Source organism: Anabrus simplex, chromosome 3 (assembly GCF_040414725.1).
Source record: "Anabrus simplex isolate iqAnaSimp1 chromosome 3, ASM4041472v1, whole genome shotgun sequence".
In the NCBI taxonomy this organism is placed as follows: Eukaryota; Metazoa; Arthropoda; class Insecta; order Orthoptera; family Tettigoniidae; genus Anabrus; species Anabrus simplex.
In genome coordinates this window covers 354,494,202-354,522,040 of record NC_090267.1, presented here as the reverse complement: position 1 = coordinate 354,522,040, position 27,839 = coordinate 354,494,202, and the positions used below count along the sequence as shown (strand labels likewise).

At 40.0% G+C, this 27,839-nt stretch overlaps 1 protein-coding gene across 1 annotated transcript in view; it reads left to right on the top strand.

Moving 5' to 3' along the window:
- Positions 1 to 8,239: 8,239 nt before the first annotated feature.
- The window catches only part of LOC136867331 (protein phosphatase methylesterase 1), a 139,352-nt gene continuing 119,752 nt past the window's right edge, over positions 8,240 to 27,839 (top strand). The window contains exons 1-2 of the mRNA XM_067144490.2: positions 8,240 to 8,403; positions 20,360 to 20,552. Coding sequence (XP_067000591.2) covers positions 8,330 to 8,403; positions 20,360 to 20,552 — 267 coding nt within the window. The 5' untranslated portion in view covers positions 8,240 to 8,329. The remainder of the gene's footprint in view (positions 8,404 to 20,359; positions 20,553 to 27,839) is intronic.

Below are 27,839 nucleotides of genomic sequence, written 5' to 3'. Positions count from 1 at the left end.
TTCGTTTTTCATTAAATTCTCTTCAGCCGTTTCCTCGTGATGCTTGTACAGACAGACAGACAGACAGACAGACAGACAGACAGACAGACAGACAGACAGACAGACAGACAGACAGACAGACAGACAGACAGACAGACAGACAGACAGACAGACAGACAGACATTACTGAAAAGTAAAAAGTGCATTTCCTTGTTACTGTGGACAAGACCGATACAGAAATGCCATTCTTTTCCATTTCTGAGCAATGTGCAGACAGAACACTTATTTTGTATATAGATTAGTGAAGAAGTAGGGGTGGCGTCTTGCATGTGGACTGGTTATCCGCCCATGTCAGAGGCCACATAGTAGATTCAGTATTTCAGAGTTTAGTTAGATGTAGGGGTGCGTATGATTTTATTTGTTTGTATTCGGCAAATATAAGGGTGGTGTTTTGCATGTGGAGCTGGCTATCCGCCCATATGTGAGAGGCCACATAGTAGATTTATATTGATTTTATTTGTTTATATTCTCTAAGGGTAGGTTTCATCAAACTCCGTTAAGGATTTAACGTCACATTAAACTGCTTTAACGGGATCGTTAACAGAATGGCTATTTTATCAACCTTCGTTAACGCTAACGCTACGTTAACCTCTCTGTTATTTTAACGTGGCCCTCCCGTCCTGTTAAGATAAAAACGGCTGGAAGGGATTTTGTGTTTCGAGCTCAGGTACTCTATTTAGATTACCTCGAAAATGCTGAGAGACAAGATGTTCCCCGGAGAAGTAATGGCCTGCTTGAACTCCCGGAAATGCGGTTTTTGGAGCGGTACAGGTTATCTAAGCCCGCCGTGAGAAAAGTTCTTGAAGAGATAGAGGAGAGGTTAGAATTCCTCACAGCGCGGAATTCACCTCTGTCTCCAATGCAGCAATTGCTAATTGCATTGAGATATTATGCAACAGGGTCACTTCAAATCATTATGTGCGATGCGGCAGGTGCTTCCAAAGCTGCAGTTAGTAGGGTTGTGGATAGTGTTTCTGCTGCAATAGGGAACATGCATGATCCGGGGTCTTAATTAAAAATATGCTAATTTGATTCAAAATTGCATGCAGAATTCAAAAATGTGATCAGAATGTACAAATAATAACTCCAAACATGATAAAAATATACTAAAATGTCACGTCACGCAAGTACGCGATCTCATTGGCCTGACGTCATCGTACAGGTTGACTGAATTAGCAGACGAAATAACACATAGTGTGCTGTGAGAAGCAGGATACACTTCGCGTATTTCTACTTTACGTTAGTGTCTACTATGGTTAAATTCGAGGTCTATACATTGGATAATAATCTGAGTGGTATATTTTAGACTTAAAATGAATCCTGCGCAGACAGTGAGGCAGAAAACTTATAAATGGTGTAGAGTTCCGATGTGCAATAGCACATCGCATGCCATAAACAAATTGTTTATAAACGTTCCAAAGACGCTAAAACTAGGGAGAATTGGATTTTGGCGAGCTGGAGAAATGCTGGTGATATATCGGAAAAGTCTACAGATTATTTTTTTGAAGATTTTAACGTAAGATGAATTTGTTTGAATTTTCAAATCACTTTTCGATGTCAGCTGTTCTAGTGGTAAAACTTTAAATTTTAATGTATGGTGCTTTATTTAAATGCTTCAATTACATCTTGGAATATGAAAGTAACAAACATTGCATTAAATAATGCTGATTATTAAAGTAATCTCCAAACCTAACCTGTGTTTTGGGTGATCCATATCAAGATAATAAATCAAAGGGGTTATGAACCATTTGACAGCTCTAATTCTACCAACATATCTTGGCATGGGACAGTTATGTATGTCTTTATTGAAGAGCTTAATTGGTAAAGAAATTTAGACCGGGCGAGTTGGCCGTGCGCCGGGAGATAGTAGGTTCGAATCCCACTATCGGCAGCCCTGAAAATGGTTTTCCATGGTTTCCCATTTTCACACCAGGCAAATGCTGGGGCTGTACCTTAATTAAGGCCACGGCCGCTTCTTTCCAACTCCTAGGCCTTTCCTGTCCCATCGTCGCCAGGAGACCTATCTGTGTCGGTGCGACGTAAAGCCCCTAGCAAAAAAAAAAAGAAATTTAGGCTATATCTAAATACTCTATAATGTAACAAAGAATAGGCGTGTACATCATGAAAGGAAACAACGTTAATTTAAAAAATGTATAACTCTACACAAAACCAATGCTTGTCTGTTGGGGTCTTATAAGTTAACAATGCTCAATTATAATAATTATCATAATATTAATGAAATAAATAACATAATTGCACACAGGTGAAAATAGTGATGTAGGTGTTTAAAATATTATCCAACTTAGCCTAAGTTTTGGGTTATACAAGCCAAGTCAATAAACCGAAGGGTAAAAATACCGCGCGAGTTGGCCGTGCGGTTAGGAGCGCGCAGCTGTGAGCTCGCATCCGGGAGATAGTGGGTTTTGAACCCCACTGCCGGCAGCCCTGAAGATGGTTTTCCGTGGTTTCCCATTTTCACACCAGGCAAATGCTGAGGCTGTACCTAAGGCCACGGCCGCTTTGTTCGCATTCCTAAGCCTTTCCTGTCCCATCGTCTCCATAAGACCTATATGTGACGGTGTGACGTAAAGCAAAAAATGTAAAAGTCACAGCACCCAAAGACATTCCTGTATTGAGCGACTAAAATGTCACCAGGACACTTTTCTTTCCTGATATGCTCAGCTTGTTAAAAGCCAAATGTAATTAATGTTATTTTCTTCACGCCCCGCTAACTACTTCTACGATTTTCGGAGGCGCCGATGTGCAGGAATTTAGTCCTGCAGGAGTTATTTTACGTGCCAGTAAATCTACCGACACGAGGCTGACGTATTTGAGCACCTTCAACTACCACCAGACTGAACCAGGATCGAACCTGCCAAGTTGGGGTCAGAAGGCCAGCACCTCAACAGTCTGAACCACTCAGCCCGACTTGTGAAAACTAGATGAAGTCATATTTATCTTTATCATGTTTAACTTTTTCCCTCCACAAAGATATTTAATTCTCTTTCATGGGCCCCGGAAGAGGGTAGGCCAGTTGTCCCAACCATAAATATATATTTTTGGGGGAATGATAGATTATAGCCCTATAGTACTATGATCTTTCTTTCTTTCCTTCTTTCTTTCTTTCTTAATCAGTTTATCCTTCAGGGTTGGTTTTCTCTCCGACTCAGCGAGGGATTTCACCTCTACCACTTCAAGGGCAGCTTGTCCTGGAACGTGAGACTTTGAGTATAGTGATGAAACTGGTGAGGAGGGCCATTGCCTCGCGCAGGCGGCCTCACCTGTTATGCTCAACAGAGGCCTTGTTGGAGGATGGGAGGATCGGAAGGGATAGACAAGGAAGAGGGAAGGAAACGGCCGTGGCCTTAGGTGCCTGGAGGAGAAGTAGGAAAATACGAAAAACCACTTCGCGGATGGCTGAAGTGGGATTCGAAACCCTTCTACTCAGTTGACCTCCCGAGGCTGAGTAGACCCCGTTCCAGCCCTCGTACTATTTGTTTTCAACTTTTATGGCAGAGCCGGGAATCGAAACCGGGCCTCCGGGAGTGGCACACATTAACCACTACACCACAGAAGCGGACTAGTACTATAATGCAGCCTATATGTTTATGTTAGTGCTGAAATCCGATTTCTTACTTTACTAATGCTGAAAGCCCGAAAATGTAATGTTATTCTTTAATAGGGGAATCAGTCTAGAAGGAAATGTTGAAAGTGATGTGATATCTATCCAGGTTCGTTGTTATCCTAATACTATGGGTTACAGTACATTGCACGTATATAAAAGACTCCACTTACAAACTTGCTTTCTATCCGCGAATTTCTGCGGCCACAAAAGTCACTATTTTTCAAGAATGATGACATTTACACATGATAGATTGTCTGACTGTGCTGTTTTGAACCTTTCTTCTGTCATTTTGAAGTTATTCGCGATCATGAATAATAAACAATCGGCTTTTAGCAACGGTTGATGCACAACGGCTGGTAGAGTTCCATGAGGTACTGGATCGTGACGTCACAGCGCGCCGCTTACGTCAGAGGCCGTTTCACTCGCCTTGCGGAAAGGCACTATTAAATATTTTTTTAATGGTAGAAAACAAGGCAACATACCACAATGTAATACGTTTACGTACTATTTCATTGGTGTACTTTTCAAAAAAAAATATTTCTGAAAATGATGCATGTTCCCAATTGCAGCATTAATGCCTCTTTACACAGTCTAGCGGAAGCCAGTAAGGAGAGTAGACGTGTCGTGTGACGTGCGCCTGTGGAGTGGAGTGGAGTAGGAGTGGGGAAGCGGTCGGGCCAAGTGGACGGCAAAGAGACGGATAGGATGAGCTGGGTAGACGTAGAAGTTATGAGAAAAGTGGTAAAAGAGGTAGTACAGGAGTTATGCCCGTTCGAGCAATTAAAAAAGATGCTTCAGGAGCAAGTCCAGGAGCACGAAAAGACGAGACAGTGGATCCAGGATTACATGAAAAATACGAAGGCAATAATGAAAGATAGCGAGAAAGATCTGGTGTCACTAAGGGAGAAAATAAAAAATATGGAAGAGGAGGTGGTAAACCTGAAGAAAGAAATAGCAGTTTGCAGACAGGAGCGCAAGAAGAAATCCATATTTATTTACGGGGTGGAGGAAGAAAAGTCAGAATCTAAAGTGGACATTATTTACAAAGTGGCAGATCTCATACAAAATAAAATGAAAATTAATTTCAGTGAGGTCGATATAGACAATGTGGAGAGAGTTGGCAAGGTGGGAGGGTACAGACCCATAAAAGTGTCGCTGCTATCTTCATTGATGGCAGATATAGTGATAAGGAACGCTGGTAATCTGCAGAGTGAGAAAATTGGAGTGAAGAGGGATTTCGGAAGAGAAGAGAGTAGGAATTTCAAAATTCTAAAGAAACACTTAGTGAAAGCGAAAATCCAGGGGCTGAGAGCGTATATTAGTGGTCAGATACTTGTGGTAAGCGACAGGAATTGGACCCGGAAGTGGACAGTATCGAAACTGAAATCAATGGATGAGAGTTTGAGGCGAGAAGAAAAAAGCAGGGCTGAGAGTTCGAGGCAAGAAGAAACTACCAGGGCTGATGTACATACTGTAAAGGGAGGAACACTGAGTAGATGGGGTTCCTGGGAAGCTATCGTAAAAAGAGCTGAAGAAAAAGGAAATTCAAGGAGGATGGAAGTAGTCAGGAAATTAATGAACGAACTAGTGTCGGAGGTCAGCGCGAGTGAAGAAAGCAGGTTGCAGGAAGAGAGGATGGAAGAAGAATCACAGGGAAAGACAAGTGGACAGAATCGGAGCGAGAATAATGGTTTGAGGGAGGAAGCAGAAGTAAGAAGTGCCGTGGTTAAAGGGAGAAGCTTGAGTTTGAAGGAGCTATGGGGTAAAAAGGGAAAAATGGAAGAAGGAGTAATTACGAGAAGTAAAAAGACAAGTAACAGTAGTAAGTAACATGGTTTGCCTGTGTTATGAAATAGATGTCTGTAAGGAGCGGTGTTAAGTATAAGTGATTGTTGTGTCAAAGTTGAAGTGAATGATGGTGGAGTTCAATGGATGGATGATCAGAGAGGTAGCGAGGTTTAGAGGGTATTCATTCAAGTGAAGTTGGTTTTAGATGATTATTTAATTAGATCAAGCATGATTGAATAAGATGAGCAGGAACAGACAGGTAGTGCAGTGATAAAGTTGCAACATGAGTAGAATACGTATTAGCAGAATGTGAGTGCAACGGAAGTATGGAATCAGCAACCACGAGGGAGTCAAGTAGAGGAAATGTAGTAGGAATGGAATGTGCTAAGGTTAGCGTGTATGAGGTCTGTGACATTCATAATACCGCTGAAGCATGGAATCAGCAACCCTGAGAGAGTCAAGTAGAGGAAATGTAGGAGGAATAGAATGTGCAAAGGTTTGTGTGTATACTCAGCAGGGGCATGGTGGCGAATGGATGATAAGAAAGATAGCGAAGTTTAGTGGGTATTTATTCTAGTAAAGGTGTCTTTATGATAAGAGGTAGATATGTAATGATATGTGGCATGGAAATGAAGTGAATGATTGTTGAGTTCGATGGATGGATATTAAGAGAGATAGCGAAGTTTAGAGGGTATTTATTCAAGTGAATGTGTATTTATGTGTATTGAGATAGTATTGGTGAGTGATTTATGAGTTAATGACAAGAGGTACTAGGATAGAATTAGTATAGATTTAATGTTGTAAGTAATTAGTTATAGGCTTAATTTAGATGTAGGGGGTGCCCTAGCATGTGAGCTGGTCATCCGTCCATGTTAGAGGCAGCTTAACTGATTTAGCTAGGGGTGGAACCTTGCATGGTTGTCTGGTATTCCGCCTGTGTGGGGGTCCACCAAGTTAGTGGTATGAAATTTGGCTTAGGCTGGACATTGTTATTTTTCTTTATAACGGATCAAATGGGTATTATTACTGTAGATCTAAAGAAAAATAATAAATCTAAATCTAAATCTAAATCTAATGCCTCTTTACATTGCTTTCCTGCAAGGTGATTAAGAAGCAAAGGAGAGAAGTGGATTGTTTAGAAGTGGACATTTTCCTGGTGTGGTGGGTGCTTTAGACTGTACACATATAGAAATGCAGTCTCCTGGCCATGCCAGGGGTGAAATATATAGAAATAGAAAGGGATATTTCTCATTAAACATCCATGCTGTCTGTGACTCAGATCTCTTAATAAGAGACCTTGTTGTACGTTGGCCAGGCTCTGTGCACGATAGCACAATATTTAAAAACAGCAGAATTAGAGCTGACTTTTAGACTGCACGGATTAATGGTGGTCTTCTTTTAGGTGACAGTGGCTATCCTTTAAGGATTTATCTACTGACACCATTCTTGAAACCACTGACACGAACTCAAGAAGGATATAATGGAGCTCATAAAAGGACAAGGAGCTTTGTTGAGAGAATGTTTGCTGTGTGGAAGGGGCGATTTCCAATCCTGAGCTTTGGGCTTCGTACCAAAATGGAAACAACGTTTAAGAAAACAGTATTGCTCTTATGACAAAAGGTATGCCATATCGAACGCTTTGCTCAAAAGTTTCACTGGAAAACGGCGATACAAACTATTGTGAAATTCAGTAGGCCCCTATTTTAGTTGAAGAGAAGAAATAGTGAAAGAAACGAAGCTGCAAATTATTTTTATGAACTAAAGGGGATGGGGTGTTTACATGGGCTATTTTTGATTTGTATTGAATCGGAGGTAAACTATGGCACATAAAAAACCTCGGCACTGTAGTGTAAGGTAACTTGGGGGAGAAAAAAGCCAAATAATGTTTATGCCGTCGTGGGGTAAGGGATGTATTTATTTGTATTTAATCAATTTCTCCTGGCAATAAATGCTAGAAAACAGACGCAACAAATAAATGCTGTAGATGTTTCTACAAATGAAAGAAATCTCATACGTATGCTTATCGCATAACTCTCATTCAACCCAAGACAATTACGCACTGATTATAAGCCTAAAAACACACACGCAACAAATACATATTGTAGATGATTTCACTACAGAAGTGAGTTGTCGCTGTTCACTGTGTGATTGACTACACGAGGCTTGTACCAGAGCAACACAGAAGAAGGAAAAGGAAGTAAAGCAACGGAACGATGGTTGTTACATCCACTGTGTGTTCTCCCTACAAAAAATGTGTTAAAAAAAGCAATGTTATGTAGTTATTTTTAGCCGGTAGCTACCGGTAGGTGTAGCTTGCCTGCCTCTTACCCGGAGGCCCCGGGTTCGATTCCCGGCCAGCCCAGGGATTTTTACCTGGATCTGAGGGCTGGTTCGGGGTCCACTCAGCCTAAGTGATTAGAATTGAGGAGCTATCTGACGGTGAGTTAGCGGCCCCGGTCTAGAAAGCCAAGAATAACGACCGAGACACACGACACCTCGTAATCTGCAGGTGTTTGAGCTGAAATGTGCTACGGGGTGCTATTTTTTAATCTTTCACGACACTTTGCAAAGACCCTTGTAATATACCTTAATAACGAGGAATTATAGATGTTTATTAATATAGGGTTTTAAAACATTCCAAATCTATGGGGGCTCACATAGCGGTTTTACTAGGCGCAACAGGTAGGTACGTTATAAAGTTAGTGGCTTTCCAAAGTGTGCATACAATACACTGAAGTTCAATGTATTACTCTTTCCACGGCCTTCTTGTTTGTATAAGACGAAGAATCGGACTGTCCGGCAGTCTGATGACGAGAACTTAAAACTGTTCGCGAAAGCGAAAAAGGCTGTGTGTTTCCGATCTATCTTATCTTCGTTATGTCAACATTACAAAAGTGGGTGCAAAAATCTAAATTGCCACCAATTGCACCGGTTGGACAGTTATCGTCCAGGTGAGCTTTTTCGAAGGAGAACAAAGTTTGAATAATTGTGATATTTGATTCTGTAGTTTAATTTAATTTTAGCTAGAAACAACCTTTTCAAGTGAGTTACTAAAATAAACAAACATACATTTCGTGTTCACGTTTTATCACTAGTAAATTATGCATCGAGGATTATCCTAAATAGCTGGCTTTTTTATTTAAACCTCTTCTTCTGTACCACATATCTATGGAAACCATAATGTTGGATAGTCATGATAGACCCATGTGACTTGTAAGTTAGAATGCTGTTGTAATCCCTGACCCTAGACGAATTCCAGATCATCTTCTAGCTTATCTCAAAATACTGACATTTTATTGGAATATTTCCAATCTTTATTGCAGTCGTTTACGTTACTAACAGAATTTGGTGGAGTTATCAGGATAGTAATGTGAAGCTGAAGAATTATTATTAAGTGCATGTGTATGATGAGCCAAGGAGCACATTGTCGTCTCCATTTGTTATTCCTCAGTTTTCTTTCCAGAGAGTCAAATACATAATGAGAAATATTGTGAGCTTGCATGAATATTCTGTGTAACTTAATCAATTGGCCTACTTTGATCTACTGCTATTGATAACTCATATTAGAAGTTTTGAATATCAGTGGTTTTTCACCCTTGGAGCATAATTGTGGAGCAATACATCATTGGTATTTACTTCAGACATCTTATCACTAGAGGTTTACTAAAATGTATCATCATCATCATCATCATCATCATCATCCTTGCAAGTATTGGGCCATGTGTCCCGTTACGGTCTTGCATTTTTCTTTTTGCAAGACTTGAAAGCAATCAAATGCCCTTCTGACAGGTTGCTAGCCTGAAGGAAGTAAGACCATTGGTGGGTCTGCCACCTCTCAGCTAGTGGACTAGCTGAAATTACAGCATTTCCTCCGTAATTGATGTAACAGTTATATTTTAAAATCTGTTAAGTTTGTTATATTTTGAAAGTAGTGTAGAATTTTTATTTTTAAGACTTCAGAGACTTGTTTAAGCTATGTCTAAGATAAGTGAAACAAGAGTATGAAAATTGCAAGTACTTTCGAGCACATTAAACATTTGCCATGCAGGTCGTATATAGCATCTTTCATATACTCCAAGACCGAACGCACAGTGTTTGTACTCTGTGCTACGGCAGATATAGTGTGCATCTGGCCGGCTTTAAGCGTGTATACAATCTTATATGAAATCTTTCCTTATAAAAGATGGTGGAAGTGTCGCCTTCCTGGGTTATACAGACATTGTATCTGGTAACCACATTCTGGCTGACATGAGTGAGTTCTGCCACTGTAATGTTTCTGATTTCATTCATAATGTTTTCTTTCAGTTCCTCCAACATGTGAGGATTTGTTCAATACTTTTTTTTTTCTTTCTGTTTACCCTACAAGTAAAAAACCACACACTGTTAGATCTGGAGAATGAGAGGGAAATAGACCAGCACTGATCACTCTATCTGCAAACACTTTCTGAGATTGTAAGAAGGGAATCTTCTGCTGTATGAGCAGGGGGCTGAATCTTGTTGAAACCACCCACGCGATTCTTCTTCCGTTAACTGATGGAAGAACGGCAACAAAATGTCATCTTGGTACCTCTTTGCATTTACTGTCGTCTTGAAATAAATAGAAAAATAGGCCCAATTATTCATCTTGCACCAACAGCACACCAAACACAAATCTTCTTATTGTAATGAGGGACTTCATAAACAACATTAGGATTTTCTGCCCACCAATAGCAAGAGTTATGACTGTTCACATGACCATTAAAATGAAACCAGAACTTTTACATACGAAAATACGGTGTTGCTAAGATAACTGTCTCACCAAGTTAACAGCAGAGATTCATACTGATGCTTGCCAGGTTGAACACTTACAAGCTGCTTGCAAGGTTAAGAACTATGCGTGCGCCTCCCATACTGGAGCTTATACATATCAAAGAGTAAAAACGCTGCTTTGACGGTCTTAGTTTATATGAGAGACCCTGTAGATGATGACGGTTATGGTGGTGGTTGTTTTAAATGCAAAAATATTAGTACTTGCAAGGTTACATGGCAGATTGGGCATTTGTTTTTGTTGGGAATAATTGGTTTTGTTTGACATATGTTTGAGTACTCCAAAATGTTTTCATGTAACTTAAAAGCTTGTCAGTTTGTCGAACACACTAGTTCAAAACAATATACGAGGTTCATTCAATAAATAAGTTTCCCTATTTTACAGAAAGTACAAGCGGGTTATTTATACTTGTGAAATATTTTATTTTCATTCTACAACTCGTACACTACTTCTCCAAATAGTCACCATTTCTGCCCAAGCACTTTTAGTATCTTGGCAGCAGTTTTCTGATATCTTCGTCATACCAGGTCGGGTCCTGTCTCCGTAGCCAGCGGTTCACCTCCGCTTCTACCTCTTCAGCAGTCGCAAACCACTTGCTTCCAAGGTTCAACTTGAGTTGTGGAAAGAGATGGAAATCACTCGGAGCAAGATTTGGAGAATAAGGTGGATGGGGGAAAAGTTCCCAATTGAAGTTCTGCAGCAAATCCTTGGTCCTTTGAGCTGAATGGGGCGCGTGTTGTTATGAAAGAGCAACACTTTCCGAGACAGAAGGCCAGGACTTTTTCATTTGATTGCAGCTCTGAGCTTCGTAAGGGCCGTGCAGTACCTTTGAGCTGTGACCGTAGTGCGTCGAGGCAGGTAGTCAACCATTATAACACCATTACAGTCCTGAAAGACAGAAGCCATAACTTTGCCCCCAGAGCCTGAGGTCTTGGCCTTTTTTGGTGCACGTTTGCCATGTTTCTTCCATACCATGCTTTGTCGTTTTGTTTCTGGAGTTGAATGATTCACCCAACTTTCATCTCCAGTTACAATGCATGAAAACAGTTGATCTCCCTCTCTTGAAGCATTTGCAGGAAAGCTCGGGCCGCCTCGATCCGTTGTTGCTTGTAAACATCAGTAAGTACCGGGCGAGTTGGGCGTGCGGTTAGGAGCGCATAGCTGTGAGCTCGCATCCAGGAGATAGTGGGTTCAAACCCTACTGTCGGCAGCCCTGAAGATGGTTTTCTGTGGTTCCCCATTTTCACACCAGGCAAATGCTGGGGCTGTACCTTAATTAAGGCCACGGCCGCTTCCTTCCCATTTCTAGGCCTTTCCTGTCCCATTGTCGCCATAATACCTATCTGTGTCGGGTGACGTAAAGCAAATAGCAAAAAACATCGGTAAGCAAACGTGGGACCCATCTTGCACAGACTTTTCAATACTGCAAGACATCTGACAGGATCGTCACAATAGAGGAGCATCCAGTGTCCATACCAGGAGGCAGTCTATTCATTATCTCATCAGTGCTGATGTGTTGATCTTTGTCCACCACATTCCGAACTGCAACAGTGTCTGCATTGCCTGTAGAGGTAACAGGCCTACCATTGCGCTCTTCATCATTCATATTTTGCCGTCCTTCCAGGAACCATGAACGCCAGCAGCGACCCATTTGGATGTTCATGCATTCTTCACCATAAGTACTAAATGGTGATGAATATTGATAGCAGTTTCATTTTTCGCCATGAAAAAACGAATAACAGAACGGAGTTCACAAGTGAACACGCTTTCAAGTGGTAGCTCCATGGCAGCTGGCACCGTACTGGCAAACGCTGAGCATGCACGTGCTGTTGAAGGTCAAGTGCATTCTTTTGCCAAGTGCACACAATTTACAAGGAACATAGGGACATTCACTTCAAACCAAATTAAACAGTAGACCACTACATCTGATAAAACGGAATACTTATTCAAGTTATGAATGTTCTCCTCCAAACTACGTACAAACCATTACCCATATTACTATTCAACAAGACATAATCTATAAATTATGTGGCTTGACTATACGGATGGGGAATGCCAACTCCCAGATCAACTCAGGAACGTTTGCTGTAAGAGCGACGGCATAGTTCGGCGCCAGCTGCAGCAGTTTTGATGTGTCATTTGGTTTCAATTTTGGATGTGTTGTCGGACTTCACCAATGTTTTAGACTTGGATTTTAAATTGAGACATACCAGATTGTTTTCTTTATTATTGGGTGTATGTGAGCATATGTTTTCCAGTTGGATCATGGCAGAAGATGACCCAGTGCATGTGGGGTCGAAAGTAGTACCAATTATATAGGACACTATATTAAGTTAGTGGTATTGAATAGGTACTTCTCCATCATGCCACGTCTGCCATTCACGCGGGCTCTCAACTTGATGTATGCTATTCGACATCGCGAAGGCTTTTGATACCGTGGATCACACGCTTCTTGCACACAAACTTTCTGAGCGGTTTAATGTGCATGGGAGACTCCTAGCTCTCATTAACAGCATTCTGATTGAAAGACTACAGCGCGTGGTCCTTGATGGATGCAGTTCTTCTCCTTCCACCACCCTCTCTAGTGTCCCGCAGGGTAGTGTCCTAGGTCCCCTTCTTTTTGCCCTGTTTATTGATAACCTTATCGATACTGTTTCCCACCATTCATGTGAAATCCTTATCTTTACAGATGATTGTAAAATATTCAAGCAGATCGATTCTCTCATAGATACAATCCAGTTGCAAAATGCACTTTATTCACTGTCAGGTCGGTGTACTACATGGCGTCTTAAACCTCATCCCTCAAAGTGTTCCACCATTTCATTCACAGTTCGTAAATCCCTCGTTCTACAAGAATATCACCTACTGAACCAACCAATTGCAATTGTTAATAATCAGTTTTGACAGTAAATTGTTGTTTGTCTCGCACATAAATAGGGTCACCTCACATGCTATGCCACTCCTTGGTTTCCTCTACAGGTTTTCTGACATCACAGATATAAATGCCCTCAGAACATTTCTACGTTTCCTGTATCTTACCATTTCTGCTTCTTCAAATCTCAGCCACCTTGACCGTGTACAATCTTTTTTCTGTGCTATTGTCAGAGCCAGGGTCCCTGCGTGTCGCAACTTAAGCACTATCCAAGTGCTTTGGAAATTGAAACTCAAAACTCTTTCTGCTCTGAGAAAAGTAGCCAAACTAAAGATGCTATACAAAGCAGCTAATGGTCTATTTAGGTCTCTAGATTTAGTTTCCTTATTCCCCCTCCACGTCCTATCCCATAGTACCAGAATGAAGACCCTATTCCATACTCCCGGCTTTCTCTCACTAAAAGGTCCTTTTCTGTACATATTCCAGCAATGTTTAATACCTTATCTATCAACAAGAACCTAGACATCTTCGTATCATTTCCTTCTTTCCGTCATGATATTTATCATATAACTTAGTTTTCCTTCTTGTTCTTTCCTGTTTCTACTCCTGTATTTACTGTAAATGTATTTTCCTTTGTTAATGTCGTTGTTTATGTAAATATGTATTAAATAGGATTGTACAGTTTTTATTGTGTATATTTGTGTCCCTTAGCAAATATTTATATATCTTTCGTTTTAGATTAATCTCTATTGTACATAGCTTGAATCTTTGTAATTTGGCATTATGCTGTTGCTGATCCTGAATGAATAAATAAATAAATAAATAAATAAAAAAAAAATTGCATATCCATTATAGTCGTAGAATTACGGAGGTACTTTTATTGTACATATATTTTTCAATTTTATTGGTTTTCAACCTCAGTTTCAGAAAAAAGTAAGTTTAATTTAATTTCAGAATCACAACTTCAGAGAAAGTAATTTCAGTTTCAGAAAAAGTCAGTTAATAGTTTAATTTCAGCATAAATATAACTAAAAATTACATTTTCTGTATATGCTGAAAAAATTCTGTGCCCAAAGATAAATTAAATCATTTAATAATTAATAACTAAACAACAAGTTTCTCACTTTATATAATTTCTTTTTTGAATTTTCCAAAATTATGTCACCCATTCGCATTACAGCAGGAGAATGTATCTGCACATGCTTGACAGCCTCTAGGCACATCTGAGCGGTGACAGTTTGTATTGTGCCATCAGCGATAATCTCCAGGTTGCAAAGTCTGAATTCATTTTGCGTCATAGCTGGATCAGCCTTCATTAAAATGTTGTGGATTTCATTCAGGCGTTGCTTAATGTGTGCCTTACAGCACTCCACACATGTTCAGTTGGGTTCACCATAAAGCTGTAGTAGCGTTGTCTAAAAAATATGAAAATGTCTTCCACGTCGTGTCCATTATTTGCCATTACTCATATACAGTGCCTCAAAAGCTCGAGGAGGAGTTCTCTCCTAAAAGCACCTTGTTTACATTGCCAGAATTGTAAATCCATGGAAGAAATGCTGTCTACAATACGAAGATTTGATCTGTTATTGTTCAGTACCTTAACAGCGGCATTTTCTCCCTCTCTCCCTGTCTTCTTCTTCTTCTTCTTGTAGTACAGGTTGAAATTTGTTTCATCAATGAATACTTCATGCTTCTATTGGCCAACAAATTCCAGTATTTTTTCTGTGTACCTTCTCCTTTTCATCTTTTTTTCAATTGAATTCTTCCCATCAGCAAAATTGTGAACTTCTTCAACATTATTAAAAGTCCGTCCAGAGTTTGGGGCACAGTCTGCTGTGAAACAATTAGGCCTTTCTGTTGTCTTATCCCCCTGTGGGTGGGGGAGGTAGATTATAACACCCACGGTATTGCCTGCCTGTCGTAAGAGGCTACTAATAGGGGCCCTTAACTCGGGAGCGTGGGTTGGTGACCACAGGGCCCTCAGCTGACTCCTGACATTGCTTCCACTTGTGCCAGGCTCCTCACTTTCATCTATCCTACCCGACCTCCCTTGGTCAACTCTTGTTCTTTTCTGACCCCGGCGCTCGAGGCCTAAGGAGTCTTTAATTTTTATGCCCTTTGTGGCCCTTGTCTTCCTTTGGCCGATGAAATGAAGTGGCTTATGGCTTTTAGTGCCGAAAGTGTCCGAGGACATGTTTGGCTCGCAAGGTGCAGGTCTTTTTCATTTGACGCTTGTAGGCGACCTGCGTGTCGTGATGAGGATGAAATGATGATGAAGACGACACATACAGCCCCCGTGCCAAGGAAATTAACCAATGATGGTTAAAATTCCTAACCCTGCCGGGAATCAAACCTGGGATCCCTGTGACCAAAGACCAGTACACTAACCATTTAGCCGCAGAGCCGGATCTTTGGCCGATACCTTCATTTTTCGAAATATCGGATCCCTTTCATTGTTTCTCTCTGATTAGTGTTGTATAGAGGATGGTTGCCTACTTGTACTTCCTTTTAAAACAATAATCACCACCACCACCTCTCTTTTCTTAAACGTTGGCATATAGTATAAGGTAAGATCAGACGCCAAATTTTCAAAATATTGAAAATTTTTTTTTTTGCATTATATAATTATTTGGACTTTTCTGAATATTATGGTATACTATTTATCATAAAAATCTAATTATAAATATTTTATACAGATTTTTTAAAATTATGTGACATGACTGCAAATATGGCCTCTGGGCATCACACTGGAAAACTGTTCATCTACAGAATATTATTTGATCTAGAAGGCTGTGGTTTGGATTATTTCTTTGTGAATTGTTCTGCTATTTATTCCTTGGAGTTCTAGTGATTGTCCTTTGTTTATCTTCAGTCTGGGAGCACGACTTTGTCAACTGAAAAGCAAACCGCACGACACAAAATTATCTGATGGCAAAAGCATAAAAAATGCTGGTAGGCTTACCGATGTGGTCATAGATGAATTCCAGGAGTACTATGGAAAAGCTATCAGAGAAAATACCCATGATTTGGAATCAATGAAAAGGGTTGTGTGGGCAACCTACTTCCATAGGTTGTCTACAGATAAGAACCCAGTTCACCACCTGTGCCCACCTGCACTAAACACATAATGTAAGTACATAAAAGCGCAGGCAGCTGGCACATTGAATGAGTTCCACCATAAACACTCCATTCCTGAGACAGTAATGGAGGCAGTGAATCCAGTTTTCAGAGATTTAGCACACCCTAACTTACTGAAAAAGTGTCTTCATGGGCGGACACAGAATATCAACGAGGCATTCAACAATGTTATCTGGTCTCGAATACAAAAAAATACCTTTGTTGGCGTAAAAACATTGAGGCTGAGTGTATCAGATGCTGTAATCACTTTCAATAATGGCAATAAGAGTAGGATGAAGGTCCTCCATAAGCTGGGAGTGAAGATAGGACGTAACACGGAAAGAGCCCTGCTGCACCTTGACAAATTACGAGTGCGCAAAGCTGAAATTGCGGCTGAACAAATGATTAAGGTGGCAAGAAAGAAGATAAGAAGGAAGAAATTAGGTATCAGGGATGAAGAAGAAGGCTCAGACTATGAAGCAGGATGCTATTAGCAGTAATGCATCAACAAACAATAGGAATGTTGACATCATGAAACTTTAACCCATTTTTTCTCAGTTTAGTTTTTTCCTGCACATTTGTCCCATTTTCTCAGAAATGAGACACAACAGAAATATAATTTTTACACATATTATTCAATATAAGGTACTGCATATGTAGATCTACACTCAGCTGTATTTCACCGGTAGAACTCATTTTATGACGAGAAATATGTAAATATTTTCTTAAAAAATAATTATTTTTTAAAAAATACAGTTTTCTTTCCTAATCATCTGATCTGCTTGAATCTAGATCAGTAAACTGTCACGGGTTCTATGTAAAACTGACGAAAATTACAGCTTTCTATTTTGAATAGTTCCTAAGATAATGGGTCACCAATGTAGAATATTTAACATGGTCGGTATAGGGCTTTTAATCTTACCTTAATGCAAACTGTGAATTTTCAGCTATCCACTGAATAATAGAATCAACATCTTCATCAGACAGTTTAGGATGCTGCTTACTGCCATATTCTTTCCATTAGACTTTACCTTTCCGTGAGCAGTCTTGTTCTTCACTCCATTAGCTGTAGCCATCTGTTTCCAGTTTACCCCCTTTTCTTTTGCATTCAGAATTTGGCTCTAACATTTTTTGGATACCTTTTGATATTTTCCTCTTCGATGTCGAATAACTTCTCCACTGTTTTCCATATCGCACAAGAAAAATTATTATTATTATTATTATTATTATTATTATTATTATACGTGTGGAAAAATATATCCAAACACCAAGAAGGGGGTTCTGCTAGATTAACAAATGTTGGTAGGCATGTTTATACATCTGAAAGATGATGTTTATTCAGATTTTCCGCAAATTGCATTAGCATGGCGCTAGTATCGGCCCCATGATGTTGCACATCAGGCAGGTTTGCTTTGGGCTGCACTGTGCAAGAGCGTTAGTTACCTGTGAGATTGGATGGAGTGACTGTGTGTGTCAAGAAAGCATTTACGACGACGAAGAGGCCAGTATCAACAGGCGGTTGAACGAGTCCGTATAATAAGGCTGTGTGAAGGTCCATTGTGTTTTCTGATGAAAGCCAGTTCTGCCTTGGTGCCAGTGATAGCAGTGTGTTGGTTAGGAGGAGGCCAGGTGGGCGCTTGCATTCTACCTGTCTGCGGCGTCGATACACTGGACCTACACCGGGAGTTCTGGTGTGGGGAGCAATTTCCTATGACAGCTGGAGTATCTCTCGTGGTTATCCCACACACCCTGACATTCAGATGTGTACATCCGTCTCGTGATTCGACCTGTTGTGCTGCCATTCATGAACAGCATTGCCGGGAGGGTGTTTTCCAACAGGATAATACACACCTCCATGTTGCTGTTGTAATCCAACATGCTCTACAGAGTGTTGACATGTTGCGTTGGCCTGCTCGATCTCTCAATCTGTGTCCGATCGAGCACGTATGTTACATCATTGGACGACAACTCTAACGTCATCCACAAACGGCATTAACTGTCCCTGTATTGACTGACCAAGTGCAACAGGCATGGAACTCCATCCCACAAGCTGACATCCGGCACCTGTACAACACAATTCATGCACGTTTGCATGCCTCCATTCAACAGTCAGGCGATTACACTGGTTATTAATGGACCAGCATTTGCGATGGCTTTTCTCGTGCGGATATTAACATGTAGTTTTGTATCTTTAATCAATTAAATATGTTACCTCAACAAATTTATTGCCAGAATTTCTGTATTCTGTATTCCTTATTTCATGGTGTTTGGATATTTTTTTCTGCCAGTGTATTATTATTATTATTATTATTATTATTATTATTATTATTATTATTATTATTATTATTATTGTTGTTGTTACTACTACTACTACTACTACTACTACTACTACTACTTAAATGACCGGGCGAGTTGGCCGTGCGCGTAGAGGCGCGCGGCTGTGAGCTTGCATCCGGGAGATAGTAGGTTCGAATCCCACTATCGACAGCCCTGAAGATGGTTTTCCGTGGTTTCCCATTTTTACACCAGGCAAATGCTGGGGCTGTACCTTAATTAAGGCCACGGCCGCTTCCTTCCAAGTCCTAGGCCTTTCCTATCCCATCGTCGCCATAAGACCTATCTGTGTCGGTGCGTGTAAAGCCCCTAGCAAAAAAAAAAAAAAAAAAAAAAAAAGAACCTACTTAAATGTTGTACATGAAATAGTAATCCGCTTTATGTGTGACAGTGGATTAACCAAGGGTATGTAAATTACAAGTGTAGTGTTACTCAGGGAATGCATGTTCCCTTTTGATTCGTTAGTAATTTTTCGGCCTATTTAATAATTTTTTGTTTTATTTTGTACTGCGTTTCCAAATTCGTTTCTTGTATAAATTATTTTGTTTTATTTTAAATTTCTTTTCCACTAATTTGTTTACAGAGGATGATTACCTAGTTGTACTTCTTCTTAAAGCAAAAATTACCACCACCACCACCACCACCACCACCTGAAATTGTACAGTCTGTTTACTTATCGTCAAGACAACCATACCACTGTTATGCATCTCAGTGCTGAGAATAAAATAATACACTAATACAGTAACACTTTGTTCATGTTGTCTTATATTTTGAGTTCAGCTGTTTTTCTTTAATTAAATTAAATTTACTTTTTTCTGGAATAGAAGTTAGCTTTTCTGAAATTGAGATTACTTTTTCTGAAATTAAAATTACTTTTTCTAAAATTAAACTTACTTTTTCCCAAATTGAGGTTGTAAACGAATAGATGGGTCATGATAGACGAGTAGCTTTGTCACAGACTTCTCAACATGGCAGCCATACTCAGACCCCAGCCAATAATTCATGTGAAATTTTTGAAATTAAAATTCAGGTCAATGTCATTCAGTTTCCAGGTAAAACTGGAAGTACCTTGCCTATGATTATGATATCAACAGTTATGTAAAACTATTCACTCTTTATCTAGAATTGAAAAAAATATGTTCTTTTAAAATACTTCCATAATTTGATGTCCATATTGTGTTGTTATACTGAACACTGTTTATTTCCTTAACTTCAAACTGTTGTTTTGGAAACAGTTCAACTAGTTTTGAATGGCTAATGACCAGAAATAAAAGTACTTAAACCCTGGGAATATTTACACCTGATAAATACAGCTGAAGCATGTATTTCATGAACAATCATATTGATTGAAACCCTTTTTAGCAGGTTTATGCATTTGTGCATTGTTTTGTATTTAACAGTTAATAGTTTTGCGAAAATATCACTAAAGGGGTGTATCCTCTTCTAAAGAAGATGTATGTATTCTGCTTTCTTTCGGCGATACAAGGCTGGGAAAGAGCTAGGATAGGAAAGATAGCGGCCATGGCCTTAATTACGGTACAGCCCTAGCATTTGCCTGCTGTGAAAATGGGAGATGTTATTTTATGGGGACGTTAAGTGTAGAAATATGTTTGTAACAGAAATTACCATTACATTAATAAGATGAGTAAGAGATACTAATGATTTTATACCTCTTACATAGCATTAATGCAGTGCCTCTTAGTAACTTGGTCATTTAGTCTTGCTGTCATATTCAAATAGAACTAATTTATAACCTGAAAATTGTTCTGTGTTACAGAGGTGCTCGTCGTGGTGTAAGTTCAAGGAAGCGTGACTATACTCCTACACCTTGGAATCAGTATTTTAAAGAGTGTCGAGATATTTCTATTGATGGAGATCAATTTCGTGTCTACCAGTTAGGCAGCAGTGGACCCGTCCTGGTGTTGTTACATGGTGGGGGATTCTCATCTTTAACATGGGCATTGTTTTCGGTAAGTACTTCTTTACGCTGATTAAGGTGTAAAAGAGTGGTAGTGGTGGTGATTTTTGTTTAAAGAGGCAAAACAACCAATTATCAGCCCCTTGTAACATTAACAGAATGTGGAAGAGAAAGAAAGAGAGTTCATGCCCTTGAGAAATGAGGATATCAGTTAATGAAAGGGCCATGAATCACCACCACCACCATTGGTTTACAACCCCAGTTATCCAGGTACTGTTAAAAAGCTTCTTCCAACCTCCTCTATTCATAAATGAGTCACCCATTTGAAAAGTGGACCAAGTCTATTTTAATAGAATGCTAGTAAATGAGGTAAAACTGATTTCTACTATCACAGCTAACCTAAAATCATAAAATAGCTAAGAAATAAGCGGTTTAAATTGTTGAAGCTGTGAAATCTGTGGTCAAATGTTAACTTAATATTTTTATTTGAAATTTGCATTTAACCCGTTTTGCAGCCGAAGAATGGAGTTAGCCCGCTTTGCAAACGCCTGGGTGGCCATAATGGGTGCAAAATCGGCTGCGAAACCGGCCATGTCAGGAACGTTTCAGTCTGCTTCTAGTAGGTTGGGAAATATAGCCTATGGGGAAAAATGTAATGACCAAATACCGTATTTATGCAAATAATCCCCGCCACCGAATAATCCCCGCACCCTAACTTTAGGAAGGCTGATTTAAAAAAAAAATGCCAACATTGACTCAAAAGAAACCTGCACCCCAATTTCGTGCCTCAGTTTTTAAAAAAAATATGCGGATATTATTCGCATAAATACCCGTATTTACGCTAATAATCCCCACCACCGACTAATCCCTGCACCCTAACCTAAGGAAGGCTGATTTTGGAAAAAAAAAAAAAAAAAAAAGCCAACATTGACTCAAATAAAACCCGCACTCCAATTTCGTGCCTTATTTTTAAAAAATGCAGGTATTATTCACGTAAATATGGTATTTTTGTTTAAAAATAGAATGTTATTAACTGAGACTTTTTATTTTTATTCTGACACAGTCACAGGCACATAGTATAGTCAAGTGCCCATGCTAAGATAAGAGTCACTTTTGCACAATAATCATGCAAAACAAAAAAACCAGTAATAAACATAGCTCACAAGAAAAATGATCTTAATTGAACGTTGGAAAAAACATCCACTGAGTCAATGTATTTTCAGTGTCGTTTTCCTCATTTGGAGTTATGTCTAATTGCTAGCTTTCTTGCTGCATTTCTTTGAAGAAATCCAACTTCTCCTGTTGAGGCCATGATTTCCTGAGTGCTATTCTAGGATCTTGCTGATGTCCTTTATTTGAGCTGTTTTCAGTTTGACCCTCTTTGGAATCAGATCAGGAATGACACCTTTCTGGAAATGTTTGCTTCTTTTGATAAGAGTTATGGGCTCTCCACATTCAAAATTGTAGCATGGCTCTCCCTGCTCTAGGCATGTCTCCTTGTTTGACAACTTACACAATCCAGCATTCACTGGAGAAAGATATCTTGGAAAAGGCTTTTGACAGAGTTCAATGGGAGAAATTGATGGACATACTGAAGAAAAATGGAGTAGACTGGAAAGAAGGCTAATTAAGAACCTTTACATAAACCAAACTGTTCAAATCAGAATAAAACATGATCTGTCAGAAGGGAGCAGAATTGGCAGAGGGGTGAGGCAAGGCTGTTCTCTTTCACCAATGCTGTTTAATATATACCTGGAGGAATTGATTGCAAATTGCTTTCAAGGAAAGCAAGGGGTGGCAGTTGGAGGAAAGAGAAGTGAATGCATTCGATTTGCAAATGACATGGCAGTTCTAGCAGAAACTGAGAAAATGATGAATGCTATGTTGGAAAAATTGAACAGATCCTGTAAGAAGTTAAAATTAATAGGAAAAAGACCAGGGCAATGGTCATGGGGTCAAAGAAGGACTCAGCAGCTAAAATAATACTTTGGGGGGAGCAGATCGAACAAGTGTCTAAATTCAAATATTTGGGAAGCATAATCAGAAGTGATCTTTATTGCTTGGATGAAGTGAAGGCTAGAATTGCAATGGCCAAGGAAGCATTTATGAAACAAAGGACATTCTGTTGAGTGGGCCTCTAAATAAGAACCTTAAGAAGAGGTTAGTGAAGTTCTTTGTGTGGAGTGTGGTGCTTTATGGGGCTGAGACTTGGACGTTGAGAAAAGAGGAAGAAAGAAGACTAGAAGCATTTGAAATGTGGATCTGGCAGAAGATGGAGAAAATCAGCTGGCAGGAAAAAGTAAGGAATGAGGAAGTATTAAAAAGAGTGGGTGAAGGAAGGAGAACGATATTGGAATGCATTCAAAGACGGGAGAAAAATTGGTTAGGCCACTGCTTGTGACGAAATTGTTTAATAACCAAAGCCTTGGAAGGGAAGATACAAGGGAAACTGAAGAGAGGAAGGAAGAGGTATTCGTTAGTGGACATTGTAAAGGTGAATAGAAGCTATTGGAAGACAAAGAGAATGGCTGAAGACAGAAAAGCGTGGAGAATTCATGCAAAGACCTGCCGATAGGCAGACCACCAGTGATGATGATGATGATGATGATGATGATGATGATGATAACAACAATTGGGCAACTGTCCTCCATGTGAGGGGAAAAATAAATTTACATTTTATTCAGTTTTGGAGTTAATCATTATGTAGGATTAATTTGTTGTAAATTAAACAAAGCCAATTTTCTTCTAAAATTAGGGTGTGCAGATTATTGGATTATTTGCATATGCATGGTAGCTATTTTCCATACATGTATGTGATTGGTACTTATTTCAGTATAACAACATTTCTTTATAACAAATTAATTTCTGAGGTCCCAAAATGATATTATTCTGGTATTTTACTATACTTTGTTTCCTATCTGAGTTGGGGGAAACAGGAAATAATACTATATTTTTTGGTTTAAATATCTATAATGTTGATAGAATACTTATTTAGACAGTTTATTACATGGAGTTGTAACTTCCTCAGTTTTTGTATTCATATAGGCCTAGGTACTAGACACGGTATTTTGTGAACGGTACCTAGCACTTCAAAATCCATAGCACATGCAATGAAGGGTAAAATTTCTTGATACAAATTATATAATAGCCTTGTAAACTTGGTTTATAAAGAGTTCAAAAGAATATATGGTATTGCACTGACGAGTTAATTAACAACATATGAATTTCATAGTTTCAAACCCCCTGTGGGTGGAGGCAGTAGAATAACACCCACAGTATCCCCTGCCTGCCATAAGAGGCAACTAAACGGGGCCCCAGAGACTCTAAACTTGGTAGCGTGGGTTGGCGACCATGAGGCCCTTAGCTGAGTCCTGGCATTGCTTCCACTTGTGCCAGGCTCCTTATTTTCATCTATTCTATCCGGCCTCCCTTGGCCAACACTTGTTCTTTTCTGACCCCGACTGTATTAGGTTGTGAGACCTAGGGAGTCTTTCATTTTCACGCCCTTCATTGTGCTTGTCTTCCTTTAGCCGATACCTTCTTTTTTTGAAGTTTTGGGCCCCTTCAATTTTTTCCTCTCTGATTAGTGATAATAGAGGACGGTTGCCTAGTTGTACTTCCTCTTAAAACAGTAATCACCATCACCACTCACAGTTTCTTTTTCTATTTTTTTGCTTGTTGCTTTACGTCGCACCGACACAGATAGGTCTTATGGCGACGATGGGACAGGGAAGGGCTGGGAATGGGAAGGAAGCGGCCGTGGCCTTAATTAAGGTACAGCCCCGGCATTTGCCTGGTGTGAAAATGGGAAACCACGGAAAACCATTTTCAGGGCTGCCGACAGTGGGGTTCGAACCTACTCACAGTTTCAAGGTAGTTAATGGTCTTTGTATCGTTGGTGATTACTACTACTTATCTCATTTGCAATAAAGTTAACACCGAATGTTGGTTTTATTCAACATATAAATTCTAGGTGCTATGGATACATAAACAGCTAAAGAATCAATTCATGCTAGATGTTCTTTGTATCTTCACATAGAATCGATCATGATAATAAGTTAATAACAAATCAACGTTACTATTATGCTTATTACATTCTCCCCCAGTTCCATTTAATACATAGTCCTATAAGTAAGTTGGGGGTTTCACTACTATGCCAGAATTGCAGGGTACATTGTTCCCATCCAGTTTTGTCTCCCTTCCTTAGTTGTTCTTGTTCAGATTGGCATCATCACTTTCCATCGTGATTGAACTTCAAAGCGGCTTAGGAGGTGTCATATCCCTGTTCACATTATTTTTGACATCTTCCACTTGAATTCCATCCCCGTCTTCTAAAATAGGCATCTGTCCCTTTGGAGCAAGGTGTCGATTAGATACAGTTATGAGGATTATGCCGAAAGTTTTTTGCAGAGTGTGAGAGAAAAGATTTATATTTAAAACAACAATTACAACTTTTCAAAATACTCTCCATTAGCACGCATACATTTTTCCATTCTCTAAAAACGTCTCAGTCCAAGCTTCTTTCGGGATACCACTTAGTATATTCTTTTATGCTTTAATGGCCTCTACATTTGACGAAAATCACTGCCCATAAATTTTTTTCCTTGGTCTTAGGGAACAGAAAGAAGTCATATGGGGCCAAGTCAGGTGAATAGGGGGGATGAGGTAACACTCGCTCCTTTTCCTTTTCCAAAAAATCCATTGTTCTGGCAGCCCTTTGCACAGATGCATTGTCGTCAAGCAGCAGGAGGTGCCCACTCTTATTCTTCGGGTACTGTGAACTCCATGTGGCGAGGACTTTGGTAAAACAATCATTCATGTACCATTTAGCATTGACCGTACAATGTGTCACCAAGGTCACAGATGTGAGATGCCCCATTTTCGTACAAAAAGTTGCCACCATCTTCTTTCCAGAGCTCCGACTTCGTCAAACTTTTGTGGGTGTTTCCACCCCTGGAAAGCATCACACAGAAGACTGTCTCTTTGTTTCAGGATCATAATGGTAGACCCATGTTTCATCACCTGTGATGATATTGAAGGTGTCTTGGGACCGCCCTCCATTGAAGTTTTCTAGCATGAAATGACCAGTCCACTCTCGCTTCCGTTTGGCTTTCTGTCAGGGAATGTGGCACCCAGCGGGCACATCTCTTGGTAAGGCCTAAATAAATGTGAGCTATGGTCTGCGCTGCTGTTGACTCAATATTTAGGGTTCCTTCAATGTCACAAAATGTAAAATGTGGATCTTCTTTGATCAATTTCCTCACATCATCAATGTTTTCCTGAGTCACAGCTATTGCTGGGTGACTGGGACGAGGTTCATCTTCAATTGACTGCCGACCCCTTGAAAACCTATGAAACCAATTTCCAACTATGGCCCTAGAATGGTATTACCGTTAATAAAGTATTAATTAACTAATTAAAGAAGAGGAAGCCTCACCAAAAGTACGCAGCAAAGAAGAATAGCATTCTTTAGCACTTAAATTCTTTTTATAATCATAAAAAAATCATTGTGCGAAAATCGCGGCGCGACAGATCCATCTTGCACCATGTCTGACTCAGCACTGTGGAGGATCCACCGCTGGGAGGGGTTGTGTGTGCCTGTTCCAAGGTCGAGAATGCTCTTTCAAATGAAAAGAATCCCATTGTCCTCAGAATTACTGTTTACGGGCTGCTAAATACTTTCGGCATAGCTTTCATATCTCCCTTCCATGAGACGTATGAACATAAGAATAATTAGTGTTTGCTTTTATAAGTTGAACCTCCTCAACCAATAGGTCGAACTTACTAGCATGAACGTTTCTTCTCAAGAAAACAGGGCCAGGCATTGTTAGCCATGACGGTAGGATTGATCCATTCGCATTGCGTCTAGTGTGAGTGAACATATTGTAACAGGAACGCCCGTACTTCAGTTTATCGGAGAGCATGAGGAACGACAAGGCGTGTACGGCCCATGCTAAGAGAGTGAGAGAGAAGGGTAGTGAAAAAAAAATTCATGATTAAGTGGATCCTTCAGTTTATTCAATAGATATGCAAAGAATTATGTCACCTTTTACAGCTGAATTGTGGAGTTATCCCTGAAGGCGTGGAGAGGACGTCGTCCTGCGGCGGCTGTGTCGTCCTGCGGTCGGCGTCGGTGTTGTCTTCCGTCGTTGGGGTTTTCTCTGTATTAGTGTTGATGACTCGAACCTGAGGCAGGAACGGGGAAATGTGGAGCTTCCACATTGGACGTCATGGGGCACTGGTGTGACACTTCTCGAAGGCGAAGCACGCCGAAATAGTTCCCACAGTCAATGATGTTGAACGCACTTTAGAGTCACAGTTCCACGAGGATAAGATGGAAGGAATTATCGTATTTGGAATAATAAACAAACGAAAACAATCTAGGACCTTCCGAGGTGCAGTGATTAAGCACTTCATAAAGAAAATTAAATTTACCGGGTACAGTCTCTGCACTGTACTCCATCAGCACAATACACTTGTTGAAAGAAATGACAGTCCAAGTTCCATTACGTCGTAAATTTTAGAAGATTGGCACTTAAGATCATACGTGATTCTGAACAGGTTATGATGGGAATTGACATGGTTCCTCGGAAAGAAATCACGATACTGCATTCCACTGTCTTTAAGAGGGAATGTTGGCACAGTTTATTATAAACACAGTTCAACGGATAGACACAGTCTTTAAATGAAATGAAGATCGGCACAGTCTATGCTAGAAACACTGTCGCTGTTTTCACACAGTCTTTAAATGAAATCAAGGCTGTCACAGTTTATGCGAGAACACAGTCTTTAAATGAAATCAAGGCTGGCTAGAAACACTATCGCTGTTTTCACACAGTCTTTAAATTGAAATCAAGGCTGGCACAGTTTATGCGAGAAACACAGTCTTTAAATGAAATCAAGGCTGGCTAGAAACACTATCGCTGTTTTCACACAGCCTTTAAATGAAATCAAGGCTGGCACAGTTTATGCGAGAAACACAGTCTTTAAATGAAATCAAGGCTGGCTAGAAACACTACCGCTGTTTTCACACAGTCTTTAAATGAAATCAAGGCTGGCACAGTTTATGCGAGAAACACAGTCTTTAAATGAAATCAAGGCCACGGAGAAAGCTCTTAACACGAACGTTCTGAACTCAAGTATACAGCCGGACCGAGTGACGATTATGTCGCGACGTGCTTACTTGCACACACTCACTAAACTCACGGCTTACTGCCGACTCCATTCACTCATTGCCTACAGCACACTGCCGCTGCGTACCGCACACTCTCTCTGCTTTACCCCAGGCTGGCGACTCGCTTATATTGCCGAAGGCCGGTGGGCGTGGCTACACATGTGG